General features: G+C 41.7%; 1 protein-coding gene across 1 annotated transcript; it reads right to left on the minus strand.

The window, feature by feature from the left end:
- Positions 1-7667: 7667 nt before the first annotated feature.
- ACTRT3 (actin related protein T3) lies at positions 7668-12914 on the minus strand. Its single transcript, XM_070753577.1, has 2 exons — positions 12762-12914; positions 7668-8704 (listed from the first exon to the last, which is right to left on the minus strand). Exon 2 carries the CDS (start codon positions 8662-8664, stop codon positions 7786-7788), a length of 879 nt encoding a protein of 292 aa, XP_070609678.1. The 5' UTR covers positions 8665-8704; positions 12762-12914; the 3' UTR covers positions 7668-7785.
- Between the last annotated feature and the right edge of the window lie 3463 nt (positions 12915-16377).

A 16377-nucleotide genomic window follows, 5' to 3' on the forward strand; every position in this document is an offset into this window, starting at 1 on the left:
CTGCAAGACTCTGAAGACAATACTAAGACCTCCCAAAACATACTCAGACACATTTATTTATTTATTTATTTATTTAATTAGGTTTGTATGCCACCCCTCTCTGCAGACTCTGGGCGGCTCACAATAAAACAATGTACATACTCTGGATATGAAGGGGGAAGCGATTCAGAGCATGTAGGGCATTCACACTCCACCTGTCAGCAACTCCTTAAAGACATATTTGATTTAAGGAAATACTGACAATGAATTATGTGCACCCCTAATCACCTTTACCCTTTGAATCCAGATCACTGCACAGCCTAAAGCCAATGCAAGTAACCATTTATTTTACCTGAAGCTATTCCTGCAGTATTTATAATTACACCATTCAAAAACATCTCCAGAGCTATCATTTGATCAAAATGGGTCTGTAAAGCATTAGAAATTTAGACACCATATTTCAGTTGTTTCCTTAAAACTCTAGTAAGAGCTTTTCAAAATGTGTAGGAACTAAATCATTTCTCCCATTTTTAAATGGGGAGGGGGGGGAATAGGCCAGTTTTTCTGCCCCTCTTGGTCTCTTCCCAACTATCATGGAACCAATTTCATAATTTCCTGAACTGTGAAGCCAGTTTTTTTTTTTAACTGGTCTGCCTTACAGAATGTTGCTAGTGTACTGTCACCTAACCATTTCAAAAGCACTTCTAGAAATACCTGAAAATACGGGGGGGGGGGGAATCCAAGATAAGCATTGCCTGTAACTATGCAAGTCATCCACCCCCCCCAGAAAAAGGGGTCCACGGAGGCAAAAGAAGCATGTCTATTACTTAGGGCAGTGTTTTCCAACCTTGGCAACTTGGAAGATATCTGGACTTCAACTCCCCGAATTCCCCAGCTGGCTGGGGAATTTTGGGAGTTGAAGTCCAAATATCTTCAAGTTGCAAAGGTTGGAAAACAGACTTGGGGTGAAAACACATAAAACATTTACATACATACACACAGAGAGAGAATTATAATATATTCATAAACATTTACTAAATTTTATTTATTTATTTATATATATATATTATACACACACACACACACACACACACACACGTGTAAACATTTATTAAGACATGAGTCATAAACATTTATTAAACTTGCCTGTCACCTAAACTTTTTGGAGGGCTCACATTAAAAAAATAAAGCAGTTTCACAACGCTTGTCGACGCCCGAGTTGCCTCAAGGAATCAACCTACCTTCCCCCCCAGGATGTGTTTCAATCATCCAGGTCCCAAAGTGGTTTCCCCTCCACCCCCAAAAGGCAATTGGAGTTTTTTTTCCTCTCGAAGACGTTTCCCTTCGCATCCAAGAAGCTTTCAGCGAGTTGAGGAAGCTTCTTATATGAGAAAAGAAACGTCTTCAAAGCTTAAAAAATAAAAGGCCTTGATGCCTTTTGGAAAAAGCATTTTTAGGACTCACACATCCAAGACTAACAATGTTCCCGGGATGAGGCCCACATTTTTTCCCTTCCTTTCGCCTGCGTTGCTTTTTTTGAGCCCCCCCCCTCTTCGCCACCTACTCAACGCAGAGGCCGGAGGGGGGAGGAATAATTTAATTAAATAAGTTAAATTAATTAACTTAATAAAAAGCGACTGCCTTTTATTTTTGGGCCTATCAACAGCAGAGCCGGCTTAAACCATCGTCGCCATGGCGGGAATGCAGAACTGCAGAACCCCGAGGAGCCGGCATTCGCCAAGGCGCTCGCTTGAACAAGTACGTATTGGTGGCATACAAAGATATAATATTTATATACATGATACTACTAAAAGATTTTCCCCGGGCGCCAAACTTGGCGTGTCCGGGCGCCGCCCGCCGCTCACCCCACTACTCAAGGGCGAGCGGGAAGAGGCGCCGCCCGTTTTTGCTCTCGCGCCGGGCCCTTGCGAGCCCTTCACACACACCCCCAGTCCTCCGCCCTTCGTTGAGACTCGCCGCCCCCCTGAGGCGAGCAGGGGCGAACCCTTCACGGCAGCAGCGGCCCGGGCCAGGCTGACCGCGGCCCCAAATAGGGGGGTGGCGGCGCCGGGCTGGTAAGCCCAGCGCGCCCGAGGCGAAGGAAGGAGGGGACCGACGCGCGGCCATCTAAGCGGAGGAGGTTCCCCGAATAGCTGACGTGTTTTTCGGAGCTTGGGTTCGCTGAAAGTCAGCGAGTAAAACAGCGAACGAGGCGAGGCGCCGTCGAAGGCGACGGGAGTTAGGGTTAGATGAGGAGGAGAACCTCCAAACCGCCGGGAGCTCCGCCCGTATTCGGAGTTTAAATACTCTCCCTCCGCGGCGTCCCATTGGCCAGCGAGGGAGAAGGTCTTGTTTCTCATTGGTGCGAGGCGGATGACGACATGGGGTTGCTTTACTCTCGGGTACTTTTTAAATTTTTTTGTAACGGAACGTGCCCAGACTTGACTCCTTTCCCTCCCTCCCTCCCCCCGGGACCTGTTGGTTGGAAAATCCCGCGTTTTGCTTTTGCAACATGTTAAAGTTGCCGAGGTTGTTTTACAACTTCGTGCTTTAAATCGCGGTAAGGTTTGCTGCCTTTTTGGCGACTAACACGTGTTTTCTTTGTTTTCTTTTTAAGCATAAACTTTCGTTGCTTTTTCTTCAAGTGGCTTTTTTGGGAATTGCTATATTGTGCAGCACAGTGCATTGCAATGCAATGCAGCACAACGCAATACAGTATAATCCACCGCTATGCTATGCTGGGTACTGCTTTGCAATGCACTGCTATGCTATGCATCGCCATGCTTGGCACTTCTATGTACTTGACTGCTATGCAATGCATTGTTATGCATTGCTATGCTGTGCACTGCTATGCTATGCAATGCAGCACAATGCAATGGCCTGATGTACTATGCTGTGTACTGCTTTGCAGTGCACTGATGTGCTATGCATGGCTATACTTGGCATTGCTATGCAATGCACCACTTATGTATTGGTATGCAATGCATTGCAATATAATGCTGTACTATGCTATGTACTGCTATGCAATGCATTGTTATGCATTGCTATGTTGTGCACTGCTATGCTATGCAGCACAATGCAATGTGCTGCTGTACTATACTGTGCACTGATTTGCTATGCATTGCTATTCTTGGCACTTCTATGCACTGGTATGCATTGCTTTGCAATGCAACGCAACACAATACAATATAATGCACTGCTGTACTATGCTATGTACTGCTTTGCAGTGCACTGCTATGCTATGCATTGCTATGCTTGGTACTGCTATGCAATGCTACCATCATGCAATGCAGCGCACTGCCATGCTTTTTTTAAAAATGCTCTTGCTCCAGAGTTGCTTCTGGTACATGTGCAGCCGTACATGTTTGTTTTATAGATAAATGTTGTGATGTAGTATCTCATGAAGAGCTGCAGGTCAGGAAAGTTTATGAGTTTTCATAAAACTTGTTAGTTAGTTGGAAAAAGTGCTACCAGATTCCTGTTTTGATGAAGGAGGGAAGGAAGGGAGAGTTGGTTTTGCTTTGCCTTGGTGTCTGTGGGCATAATGGAAGTATAAATGCCAGCTTTCTCTTCGTCTCTGGTTGGAAATTCTGGAAATTGGAAATCCAGCAGACTTCTACAGTACTTTAAATAAGTGTGCGCTGAAATTTTATGAAAAAGTTCACACGAGACGTTTGGACAAAGAGAACAGAAATGTTTATTCTCTCTGGGTATACCAAAAACGGTTTGCAAAGCGGGTCCTCTTCATAAGGGAAGAGACACTTGTACAGAAGCTAAAGAGCAGGTTATATAGGTTTTACAAATCACAAAGGTACATAGAATTCCTCAACTTATCACAGGGGTACACAAATTTCCTTGCCTAAATATGGTCTACATCCTGTTTCTTTCTCCTGGAGATGAATAGTACCTTATATGGTTTATTGGGTAAACAGCAAACATTTATCTTGTTAAAAACAGATCCCAAAATGACAGTCCTTATCTTGTTAAAGACAGAAACTACAGACAGCAAATACTGATATTCTTAAAATAAAACTTAAATTATTTTATACACAATGGATTTTTCCTTCATAAGGAAGGTAAACATAATAATCCAGACTTCTATAGAAGTGATGGATTTCAATATCAGGCCTGGGAAAGGCTGATATCAGTCAGCTATTGAAAAAGGCAGGTGTTAAAATGAGCAATTTCTTTAAAAAGCAGCAGCCAGCACCAAATGGCACAGTGAAGGGAATAACTTCATAAAGTGTCAGTGTTTCTCTACCATGTCAACTTTCCCAAGTTCTCAGCAATTGCTCTGCTGGCTGAGGGATTCTGGATACTAAAAGCCAGGCATCATGCATTTGCCAAAGTTGGGAAAGACTGATAGTATAGAGTTGCCATATTTCAAGAACCTCGAGCAGAGGTTACCCAAGTTTCTAAGCCGCCCCGAGTCCTCAGAGAGGGGCAGCATATAAATCCAGTAAGTAAGTAAGTAAATTTGGGAAGACAGGATGAAAAGTTCCTAATCTCCTGCAATCATTCCACAGTTTTAAGCACAGACCTGATAAGGGTTTTACAATCTCATATTCCTTTTGCAATCTTGATGTGTAAGGATGGGCTGCCCAGAACTTCCCGTTAAGTTTAATCCTAACATGATGTGTGATGTGTCTCTTTCCCCATCTTGCAATCATTTATTTATTTTTATTTTATTCAACTTCTATGCTGCCCAATTCCCAAAGGACTCAGCCTTACCCCCCCCCCCCCAAATTTGGCCAGCCCCCTAGTCAAAGCTTGCCTATTCCTGCTGTAGGAAGTTAGCACCCACCCCTCTCCTAGGAAAATGAGATATTTTAGTAAATATTAAAAGGGAAATATTTATCCTAAAAAGGAGGCAGAAACTCAGACCCCCACCTTTGCCCGGGCCAGTCTATTCTACATAACAAAGATCTACCTCCTTTAGGAAGAGTCATATTAGGAACTCCCCAAAGCCCTTTGATTACATCATCACCCAGCAAGAGTCCACCACCAAGCCTGGGACTCAAAAGATACCCTACAAAGTTACCCCTGCATGGCCCCACGAGAGTCTGACAATCAGAACACAAACATTCAAAGCCCAACAGAGGGCATAAAACCCAAGCAGTCTCAGCATCTCTGCCCCTTTTTGCCCAGGATCTCAAAACCACGTGGTCCTCTCCATCATTAAACCATCTTTCCAAACAATCTTCAAAATTTCAGTGTCTTTCTCCCAACTTAGAACTGAACCCAGATGAACATAGAAACATAGAAGACTGGTGGCAGAAAAAGACCTCATGGTCCATCTAGTCTGCCCTTATACTACTTTCTGTATTTTATCTTAGCGTGGATATATGTTTATCCCAGGCATGTTTAAATTCAGTTACTGTGGATTTACCAACCACGTCTGCTGGAAGTTTGTTCCAAGGATCTACTACTCTTTCAGTAAAATAATATTTTCTCATGTTGCTTTTGATCTTTCCCCCAACTAACTTCAGATTGTGTCCCCTTGTTCTTGTGTTCACTTTCCTATTAGAAACACTTCCCTCCTGAACCTTATTTAACCCTTTCACATATTTAAATGTTTCGATCATGTCCCCCCTTTTCCTTCTGTCCTCCAGACTATACAGATTGAGTTCATTAAGTCTATCCTGATAAATTTTTTGCTTAAGACCTTCCACCATTCAAACATTTCTTCCAACACCATTTAAATGCTTTTAAAACACTTGCTCTGTCTTTTTGTCTTACAACGAAAACTCCACCAGTAGATGCTCCTAGATGGCTTACTTGCCTCTAACAACTTTCCACACAGTTAACTCCAATCACTTCTCACCCATTCTTGAGTGGATAGAAAACAAGATTGGCTTGAAATTGGTTGCCCTCATGTTGCCTCCATTAAGTCTGTTTTGTCTCTGCCAAATGGTGGGGTTTGTGTGTGTCAAATGTGATAGCTAAATGTGGTAGCTACCTGAACCCTTTAGCTTTGCTGTTTTCCATCAGGTCATCAGCTGATAGGGGAAAAAACATTAACATGTCATAGACTCCTGCAGGAATAGAATCTCTTAAATTCCTTCTTGGGCCCCCTTATCAACACTCCAATATGTGGTGAATAATTGGAATAAAGCTAACACAAAATAGATTGGAACATGAGAAAGCTCTGTCATGAACAAGGTTTGTTTTCCTTACAGATAACAATGATTTTAATGTTTGTTTAGTTATGAAAAATTAGCTATATTAATTGGATTAAGAACAAGTTGTATAAATAAATTGTAATTAGCTTTGAAATTTTATTTTTTACTATTAATATAATGCACTAGTAACAATTAATAATAGATTCGTATAGCAGAATGAATTTGGAAGTTTTTAAGCCAACAATATGAAGAACAGTGTTCCCTCGATTTTCGCGGGTTTGAACTGCGCGAATAGCCTATACCACGGTTTTTCAAAAAATATTAATTAAAAAATACTTCGCGGGTTTTTTTCTATACCACGTTTTTCCCCACTCAATGATGTCATACATCATCGCCAAACTAATAATTTTTGCAAATAAATAACAAAAAAAATAATTATTGTTAATAAATAACTATGTTTATAAATATCAGGATCACTAAGTGTCTTATTCAGTGGTGAGTACCAGTAATAATGGTGAGTAAATGGTTAAGGGAATGTGAAATGGTAATTTAGGGGTTTAAAGTGTTAAGGGATGGCTTGTGATACTGTCCATAGCCAAAAATGGTGTATTTACTTCCGCATCTCTACTTTGCGGAAATTCAACTTTCGCGGGCGGTCTCGGAACGCATCCCCTGCGAAAATTGAGGGAACACTGTACAGTGGTACCTCATCATATGAACTTAATTGGTTCCAGGAGGAGGTTTGTAAGGTGAAAAGTTCGTAAGATGAAACAATGTTTCCCATAGGAATCAATGTAAAAGCAAATAATGCGTGCAAATCCTTCAGGAAAATCCCAAACTTTAGAAGGGAGGCGAACAGAGGGCAGGGAGGAGCAGCTAAAGGGGGCGGGTGGAAGAAGCAAGGCTAGGCTAAAGGGTGAGTGGGAAGGAAGAAAGGCAAGAGGGGGCGCCCCTCCCTTTTCTTTCTTCAAAAGACACCCTTTCAGTGCCTTTGCAAGCATGCAAAATCTTTACTCCTCCAAGCTGCCCCTCCCTTTTCTTTCTTAAAAAGACACCCTTTCAGTGCCTTTGCAAGCATGCAAAATCTTTACTCCTCCAAGCTGCCCCTCCCTTTTCTTTCTTCAAAAAAGGGGGGGAAAGAAACCCCTTCATCCCAGCAGCAGCTGCTTGGGTTCGTAACGTGAAAATAATTCGGAAGAAGAGGCAAAAAAATCTTAAACACCGGGTTCGTATCTTGAAAAGTTCGTTAGAAGAGGCGTTCATAAGATAAGGTACCACTGTACTACAAAGATTTAGAAAGACATAAGTAAAATACTTTAGTAAAGAGAGAACAAGGTTATCTCTCTTGTTTTTAATGTAATTTCTTTGCCGCCTTTCTTTCCTTTCTTTGTTCTATTTATGTATAATTTTTCTTTTTTTTTAATGTAATATAATGTATAGCCGTAATTAAATCTATTTTCCAATAATAATAATAAAAATAATAATAATAAAAATAATAATAATAATAATAATAATAATAATAATAATAATAATAATAAAAAGAAATACAGCCTAAGGAAGCAGGCGTGGAATTGTTACCTTTATTTGTCTTTCAAAAAGGTGAGGCAAATAAATCTCACCAAGCGTTCCGTGACGTTCTTCCCACAGCTTTTTTAAATAAAAAATGTTTCCGTTCAGCAGGACTCTAGAAGCACTTCCTGTGTACTATGTTAGGCCCAACTTCAGCATATTCTTCTTTGGAAATCCACATCTCCTGGAAGGCTGAGAGAGAAGCCAGAATGGACCCTCCCATCCAGACGGAGATCTTCCGGTCAGAAGGAGCTTGGACCAGGACTTCGGTGTCTTTGGGCGCCATGCGAACCAGCTCCTTAGTCAAGCGATCTGAAATCCCGTAAAAGAGGCTGGAACCCCCAGAAAGAAGGATGTTGGCGTACAGAGTGGTCCTTAAGTCAATGTCACACTTCATGATGGTGTTGAATAAGAGTTTATCTATTCCTGGCGCTTCCATGCCAATGTTAGATGGACGAAAGAGGGTCTCTGGGCAGCGGAACAATTGATTGTGGATTTTGATGATCTGACCATCAGGCAATTTCCACGTTTTCTCTATCGCAGTAGGTGGCTTAGCCATTTCTTCCTCAGGGTTTAAGCACACGTAACACAAGGCCTCCTTGATGATCCTCACGATTTCTCTTTCGGCTGTGCTCACTAAGGCAATGCCACTTTCCCTCAGGATTCTCATTAAATAATCCGTCAGGTCCCGGCCCGCCAGGTCAAGCCGGAGAACAGCGTGAGGCAAGCAGTAGCCTTCGAAGATCGGGACGGTATGTGTGACCCCGTCCCCAGAATCCATCACACAGCCTGTCGTGAGACCGGCAGCGTAGAGGGCCAGCACAGCCTGGATGGCCACGTAGAGGGCCGGAACTTCAAATTTTTCAAAGAGCAACCTTGTCATTTGTTCACGGTTGGATAACGGGTTAAGCGGTGCCTCGGTGATCAGTGCGGGCCTTGTGCCGGAGTCTAATCTCAATTCATTCTCATAAGTATGCTTCCAGATTTTCTCCATGTCTGGCCAGGAAGTGACAATGCCATGTTCTACTGGATATCTGTTGGATATAAATGTGAATTAAATCAGTTTCCGGTCACAATTCAAAGTGTTGGTCATCACCTATAAAGCCCTTCATGGCACCGGACCAGGGTATCTACGAGACCGCCTTCTGCCGCACGAATCCCAGCGACCGGTTAAGTCCCACTGAGTTGGTCTCCTCCGGGTACTGTCAACTAAACAATGTCGTTTGGCGGGACCCAGAGGAAGAGCCTTCTCTGTGGCGGCTCCGACCCTCTGGAATCAGCTCCCTCCAGAGATTAGAACTGCCCCCACCCTCCTTGCCTTTCGTAAACTCCTTAAAACCCACCTCTGTCGTCAAGCGTGGGGGAACTGAAACATCTCCCCCTGCCTATGTAGTTTTCTGTGTATGATATGACTGTATGTATGTTTTTTATATATTGGGGTTTCTTGTTTTAGACTGTTTAAATGTATTATTGTTATTTTAGATTCTAACTATTAGATTTGTCATATATTGTTTTTATCATTGCTGTAAGCCGCCCTGAGTCTACGGAGAGGGGCGGCATACAAATCTAGTTAATAATAATAATAATAATAATAATAATAATAATAATAACAACAACAACAACAACAATAATAATACTAAATGTCTGTCATATCTCAAGATCTAAAATGGTCACCTAACATCAAAAACGTCATCAAAAAAGCACAACAAAGAATGTTCTTTCTGCGCCAACTCAGGAAGCTCAAATTGCCCAAGAGCTGCTGATACAGTTCTACAGAGGAATCATTGAGTCTGTCATCTGCACCTCTATAACTGTCTGGTTTGGTTTTGCAACCCAACAAGACCGACACAGACTTCAGAGGATAATCAGAACTGCAGAAAAAACAATTGTTACCAACCTGCCTTCCATCGAGGTCCTGTAACCTGCACGAGTCAAAAAGAAGGCAGTGAAAATATTTACTGACCCCTCACATGTTGGACATAAACGATTTCAACTCCTACCCTCAAAACGTCGCTACAGAGCACTGCACACCAAGACAACTAGACACAAGAACAGTTTTTTCCCGGAAGCCATCACTCTGCTAAACAAATAATTCCCTGAACATTATCAAACTATTTACTAAGTCTGCACCACTATTACTACTAGTTTTTTCTCATTATTGCTATCACCCATTTCCTCCCACCTATGACTGTATGACGGTAACTTGTTGCTTGTATCCTTAAGGTTTTTATTAATATTGTTTCCTTGTTGCTTATTTGACCCCTATGACAATCATTGTGTTGTTCAGCTTCAGCTCTGAATTTTTTGCAAACTAGGCCATTTAAAGAAATGAATTGACTTGGTTGTTATGCCTACCACATATTTTTGATTATAATTCCTCGTTAGAAGAGTTAAACCATGGTTATGCTTAATTAAACAGTGTGCAATGCTCTAGCTGAACCTCAACCTTTTACATAAGTAGGCAGATTTTAACAACATACCGCAAGCGCATCTTTATTGTTAACATTTGGTATCTTAATACAAATATGGTGACAAAGAAGCATGACCGTTGTTAAATTAAAAAGTGGGAGGAAATAGCCATAACATTTTGGGTAATTCTGTATAGTAACAGCAAAGTTAGTAGAAAATCTTTCATGTGGCAAATTAAATTCAATATGATGTACACCATATATTCATCAAATTCAATATGATGTACACCATCACTTTTGGGGTTGTGCTATGAAATTTGTTCCTTTGGGTCCAGACATAATGAGCACATGAACGAATCAATACTTTTTAAGGTTCACCCTTAACTCAAACAGAAAGATTTTAAAGCACAATATAAAAAGCATATAGACCAAATAAGAAGAACCCCCATTTCTTACAAGCTATCATGAACTCTTTAATAATGACAATGGAGATACTCCAAGGGCAGTCAATTTCCACAGTTCCCAGGGGCTTGGTCTGTGCAGTAATGCACCCAGCTTAAAATACGGTAGGTCCCTCCCATTTTGAGAAGTGATTACAATCTGAGAAAAGTCATTTTCTGTGTACAAACATTTTTTTTAAATGTCTCCATCTAGGCCTCTGAAGAGGAAACACCAATAAAGAAATGGCTTGCAAAATGTTTTCCTCTAACCCAATGGTTCTTAACCTGGGGGTCGGGACCCCTTTGGAGGGTTGAACAACCGTTTCACAGGGGTTGCCTAAGACCATGGGAAAAATAAATTTCCCATGGTGTTACGAACTAAAGCTTCAATTCTGCCGCCTTGAGACATATTTTCACAATCCGACCAATCAGTTGTTTACAGTAGGGGTGTCACTCTGAACTTTCTGCCAATCAGCTTAAAGCTCTATTGGAAGAATTGGCAATAGACTTATGTTTGGGGGTCACCACAACATGAGGAACTAAGGATTAAGGAATCAAGGCCATTAGAAAGATTGAGAACCACTCCTCTAACCTGTTCAGATTCGGATATCAATTCTGGAATTTACTGATGATTTCCCATCCACAAATTAAGTAATTGTGACCCTGTCATGTAGTATAGTAGAAAAGCAGGGTTTTATTTATTTATTTATGCCTGGTGTACCAGTTGCGGCCCTATTTGGACAGGGAGTCATTGCTCATAGTCGCTCATGCCCTCATCACCTCGAGGTTCGATTACTGCAACGCTCTCTACATGGGGCTACCTCTGAAAAGTGTTCGGAAACTTCAGATCGTGCAGAACGCAGCCGCGAGAGCCATCGTGGGGCTTCCAAGATTCGCCCACGTTTCTTCAACACTCCGTGGCTTGCATTGGCTGCCGAACAGTTTCCGGTCACAATTCAAAGTGTTGGTCATGACCTTTAAAGCCCTACATGGCATTGGACCAGATTACCTCCAGAACCGCCTGCACGAATCCCAGCAACCAATTAGGTCCCACAGAGTTGGCCTTCTCCGGGTCCCGTCGACTAAACAATGTCGTTTGGCGGGCCCCAGGGGAAGAGCCTTCTCTGTGGCGGCCCCGGCCCTCTGGAACCAACTCCCCCCGGAGATTAGAACTGCCCCCACCCTCCCTGTCTTTTGTAAACTACTCAAGACTCATTTATACCGCCAGGCATGGGGAAGTTAAGATATTCCTTCCCCCTAGGCCATTACAAGTTATGCATGGTATGTTTGTGTGTATAACAGGGTTTTTAGTTGTTTTTTATTATTGGATTGTACATGTTGTTTTGAGTCTACAGAGAGGGGCGGCATACAAATCCAATAAATTATTATTATTATTATTAATATTAATGTTATTATTATTATCGTGGGTACAGAAAAATCTCTTGATAGCTTTCATTGCCCTCCAAAAAACAGCAATAATAGCACCTGAATGGACAACATATACCTTTCCAGACATTGAACTCCAGTACATTCAACCAGCATGACTAATCTGAAAGACTGCCAATTGCTGCCCATTATGGAGTTTATATCCAATTACATGGATCAAAGCCAGAACTCACTGTCAATCATCACAGAATGCATTAGTCCATCAAAATGATGTTCTATTGTACAGAATAGCCTTTTTCCATTGTGGCACTATAGATATCATTGACTTGACCTAAAATTATATTCATGTAAATTAACCTACTTTTACATCATCGTTTCAACTTTTAATGCCTAGGATTGCTTTTTTTTTTTTTGAGTCACTCCCTCCCCTAAGTAAACAGTTTTAACATGATTTTTCAGACCAGCTAACTCTTATTTATCCCCTATGGCAGTGACCTTTTTTTGCTTGGGTGCCAAAAGAGTGCACACACATATGTCCACACCCATAATGCAATGCCCTCCCTCCCGCCCCGGCATGCATGCAGCGTTCACTTAAATCTCCGGAGCTTGTGAATGGCGAAAAATTGACCTAAGAGGCCCACCGGAAGTTCGGAAATGAACTTCCTGGAGGCCCATTGAGTCTGTTTTTTGTTATCCACAGGCTTTGGAAGCTTTCCTGAAGCCTGGAGAAGGTGAAAACGACCTCCCCCTGCCCTCTGGAAGGCCAAAAATCAGCTGGCTAGCATGCACATGTGCACTGGAGCTGACATAGGGCTAATCCTACTTAGCTTCTGCTCTGGCAATCTCACACTATTTACCAGAGCTTACAAAACTTTCGCCAGACCCATCCTTGAATACAGCTCATCTGTTTGGAATCCATATCACATCTCAGACATTCACACCCTTGAAAATGTCCAAAGATACTTCACCAGAAGAGCCCTTCACTCCTCCACTCGAAACAGAATATCCTATATCTCTTCTTCTATTCTTTCATTGATATGTTCATTGATATGTTCCTATATCTTCTCTTCTCTTCTTTCTTAGATATATTTTACTATGACCTTCTATAACCTTCATCATGAATTTTACTACATATGTGTATACCCACTAAAACCCTCATTGTGTATTGGACAAAATTAATCAATCAAAATAAATAAAATGTCTCGCCTGCCCTAGATATGGCTCCGTGTGCCACTTGTGGCACCCATGACATAGCTTCACCACCACAGCCCTGTGGTTTACATTCCCCAGTGTTTGCTAAAGCACCTGAGGGAGAGGATCCCTCTCTTGGCTTGTGCTTCATCTCCAATGTAGAAATCCTTCTGGCCGGCACCGAGCATTACAGACTTGGCCTTGGCACGGCCTATCAAGTTGGTGAAGATGACACGTGGTTCCTTGTCTCCAGCAACACCAGCTTTGAGCAGGCCTGAGCCATTGTCTAGAACTATAGCTGGTGGTAGCTCACCCATCCCTGGTTGATGGTTCCAGTTGCTGCACAGCGCGTGTGACCCTCAGTGGGCTTGTCTTATATTAGGGAAAGGTTAAGGCTAACAATCTCTCCAGACAGGTATGGCTCAGGCTATTATGACCTCCATGTTGCTATGATACCTTCTGAGCAAAGCTTTGTAAGGCCTTGAATGGATGTTTGGGTAAAGATAGGACGAATACGATGATTCTGTTTTGTCTGCATTCTTCAGTGAAGTCTCTTTCATGGTTCAGGAACTGTCCAGTTGTGGTTAGTCTTTTCTCTTCGGGGACGTGTAACTTAAATGGGAAGCTGTTTAAATTTGACCAAAGGCACAGACTCATAACACAAGTTGACACTTCCCATTCCAATTTCTCACTAGGGTGACTTTTGCGACGGGTTCAGAGATATGCACGCATGCATAGATTGTCCATGTTCATAATGATGTCTGGGTGGGTGTGGCAGAGCCTCCCACCATCGCTACTACCAGTTTGCTTGAATCAAGGCGAACTGGTAGCAACCCACCACTGGGGTGACTTACCGTGTTTTTCAGAGTATAAGACGTATCTTTTTCCTCCCTAAAAGAGGCTGAAAATTCAGCTGCATCTTAAACTCTGTAGCTTTTTTGAAGCTTTTTCCCCCCAGCCCTAACTAGATGCTAATAATCTTCCCAGCTCTTACTTTGCAGGTTCTTTCATTGTTACTCTTTGCAAAGAATGTTTTCCAAGCTCTAATTCTTTGCAGGGTTTTTTTTTTTCATTGCTCTAACTTGCTCCAAATGTTTCATTCCAGACCTAACCAGGTGCTAACAATGTTCCCAGCTCTTACTGGCTTGCAAGCTCTTTCATTGTTACTCTCTCTGATTAAGGTTTTTTTAAAGCCCTAACCAGGGGATAAAATAATGTGCTGAAGCTGACCAGACTAAAGATGCTATCCAGATGAATATATGGTAAGCAGATTCTTTTCCCTATTTTCCTCCCCAAAAAACTAAGGTGCATCTTTTACTCTGCACGTCGGAAAAATACGGTAATAATAATAATAATAATAATAATAATAATAATAATAATAACAACAACAACAACAACAACAACAACAACAACAACAAATAATTTATTAGATTTGTATGCCGCCCCTCTCCGAAGACTCATGGTAAGCATGAAGCACTAGGGCAGATAATTTTTTTAAATGGGGAGATGTCCTTTTTACCCCAAACATGGTTGGGGCAGAACAGCATATCCCTCTTCCCCAGGACTAAAGTTTTTTTATTTAGTTAGCCCTGGTTTTCCCTGAACCCAAAATATTGTGGAATGTGTAGGACTGATGCAAGCCAAATATTGGGTAAGAATGGTTTTTATTTTCATTAATTGAAACAACGATAAGTACTTGGGGAGGAGTGAATCTGGAAATTTATGTATAGAAATTAGCCAATATCTTGAAACAGATTAACCAACAAAGATAATGGAACAGAAAAAGGAAAAATATTTAAATAGCCACCCTGCACTAAAAAGAGATAAAATGCATCAATATTGCTGCCTTCATTGGGAGCGTCAGCTGGCTATAATCAAAAGAGCTAAAATAGATGCATTAGTACTATGGAAGTTCTGTCTACCTTTAAACAGCATTGCATATAAAAACAGATATACAATGATACCTCTACTTACGAACTTAATTTGTTCCATGACCAAGTTCTTAAGGAGAAACATTTGTAAGAAGAAGCAATTTTTCCCATAGGAATCAATGTAAAAGCAAATAATGTGTGCGATTGGGGAAACCACAGAGAGGGTGCAGGCCTTGTTTCCTCCCAGGAGAATCCTAGAGAGGCCCCACGAAGGCTTCCCTCCGCCTTTTCCGACCCAATCTCCTCCCAGGAGATTCCTCGAGAGGCCCCATGGAGACTTCTCCCCGCCTTTTCCGGCACTGTTTCCTCCCAGGAGAATCCTAGAGAGGCCTCACGGAGGCTTCTCCCTGCCTTTTCTGACCCTGTTTCCTCCCAGGAGATTCCTAGAGAGGCCCCACAGAGGCTTTCCCCCCCCCTTTTCCGGTTACAGTTTCGGAGGCTCGGGTTTGTAAGTGGAAAACGGTTCTTGAGAAGAGGCAAAAATATCTTGAACACTCGGTTCTTATCTAGAAAGGTTCGTAAGTAGAGACGTTCTTAGGTAGTGGCACCACTGTACTGTAGTCTCAAGCATAGGGTCACAGCCACCATCTTGACTTTTTGGGCTATATCTGGCCTTCCTCTTCCAATTCTCTGAGGCTTCTTCCAGAAAACCATAAAACCATATTGAGTCTAGTTGAGAAGCTGCCCTCATAGAACTGTAGCCCCAGCATTGGTAAGGATAACAAAAAATAATAATAATCTGAGCTTTGGATCTCACCCACCACTTGCTTCCCATTGGAAGAGGACTCTGTTTTTAATAAAATACCTGGTTGACCACCAGGTTGCTAGATCTGTGGCACTTTCTTTGTAAGCACTTTATTTTTCCTGGAAGCAGATATTTTTCATTATCCCAATAATTATCTCCCCAATAAATTTGGGGACCAAAAGAAATAAATCTGTTTCTCTTAGCCTGGGGTCCTTCTGTTTTGCATTGTGGTGGCAGTTCCTAACTCAAGCACAGCAGCCAATTGTTATGGGTTTCAGGATTTGCTGAAAAAGACTTCAAAGTACAGCTTTCTTGATCTACACAGTCTTGATTCAAAGATTTTTGTGCCTTGGAACAAAGATCTCTTAAGATCTGATTAAAAAGTTTATTCTGATTGAAGGTCAATTGGTCAAATGGGATTGCAAAACTATCTTGACTTGCTGGGAAAAGTACTTTGATGGGAGAAATATTGAAAAAAATAAATAGCAAATTCCTCATTCTGAATTTAGTCTATAGCCCTATATAAAGAGGTCACAGAAGTGAATTCACAAACTTCCAGTTTGAAAGACAAAGAAATGTAAAGATCTTTCCATTTGAAAGGCAAAG

Source organism: Erythrolamprus reginae, chromosome 5, assembly GCF_031021105.1.
Source record: "Erythrolamprus reginae isolate rEryReg1 chromosome 5, rEryReg1.hap1, whole genome shotgun sequence".
Lineage (NCBI taxonomy): Eukaryota > Metazoa > Chordata > Lepidosauria > Squamata > Dipsadidae > Erythrolamprus > Erythrolamprus reginae.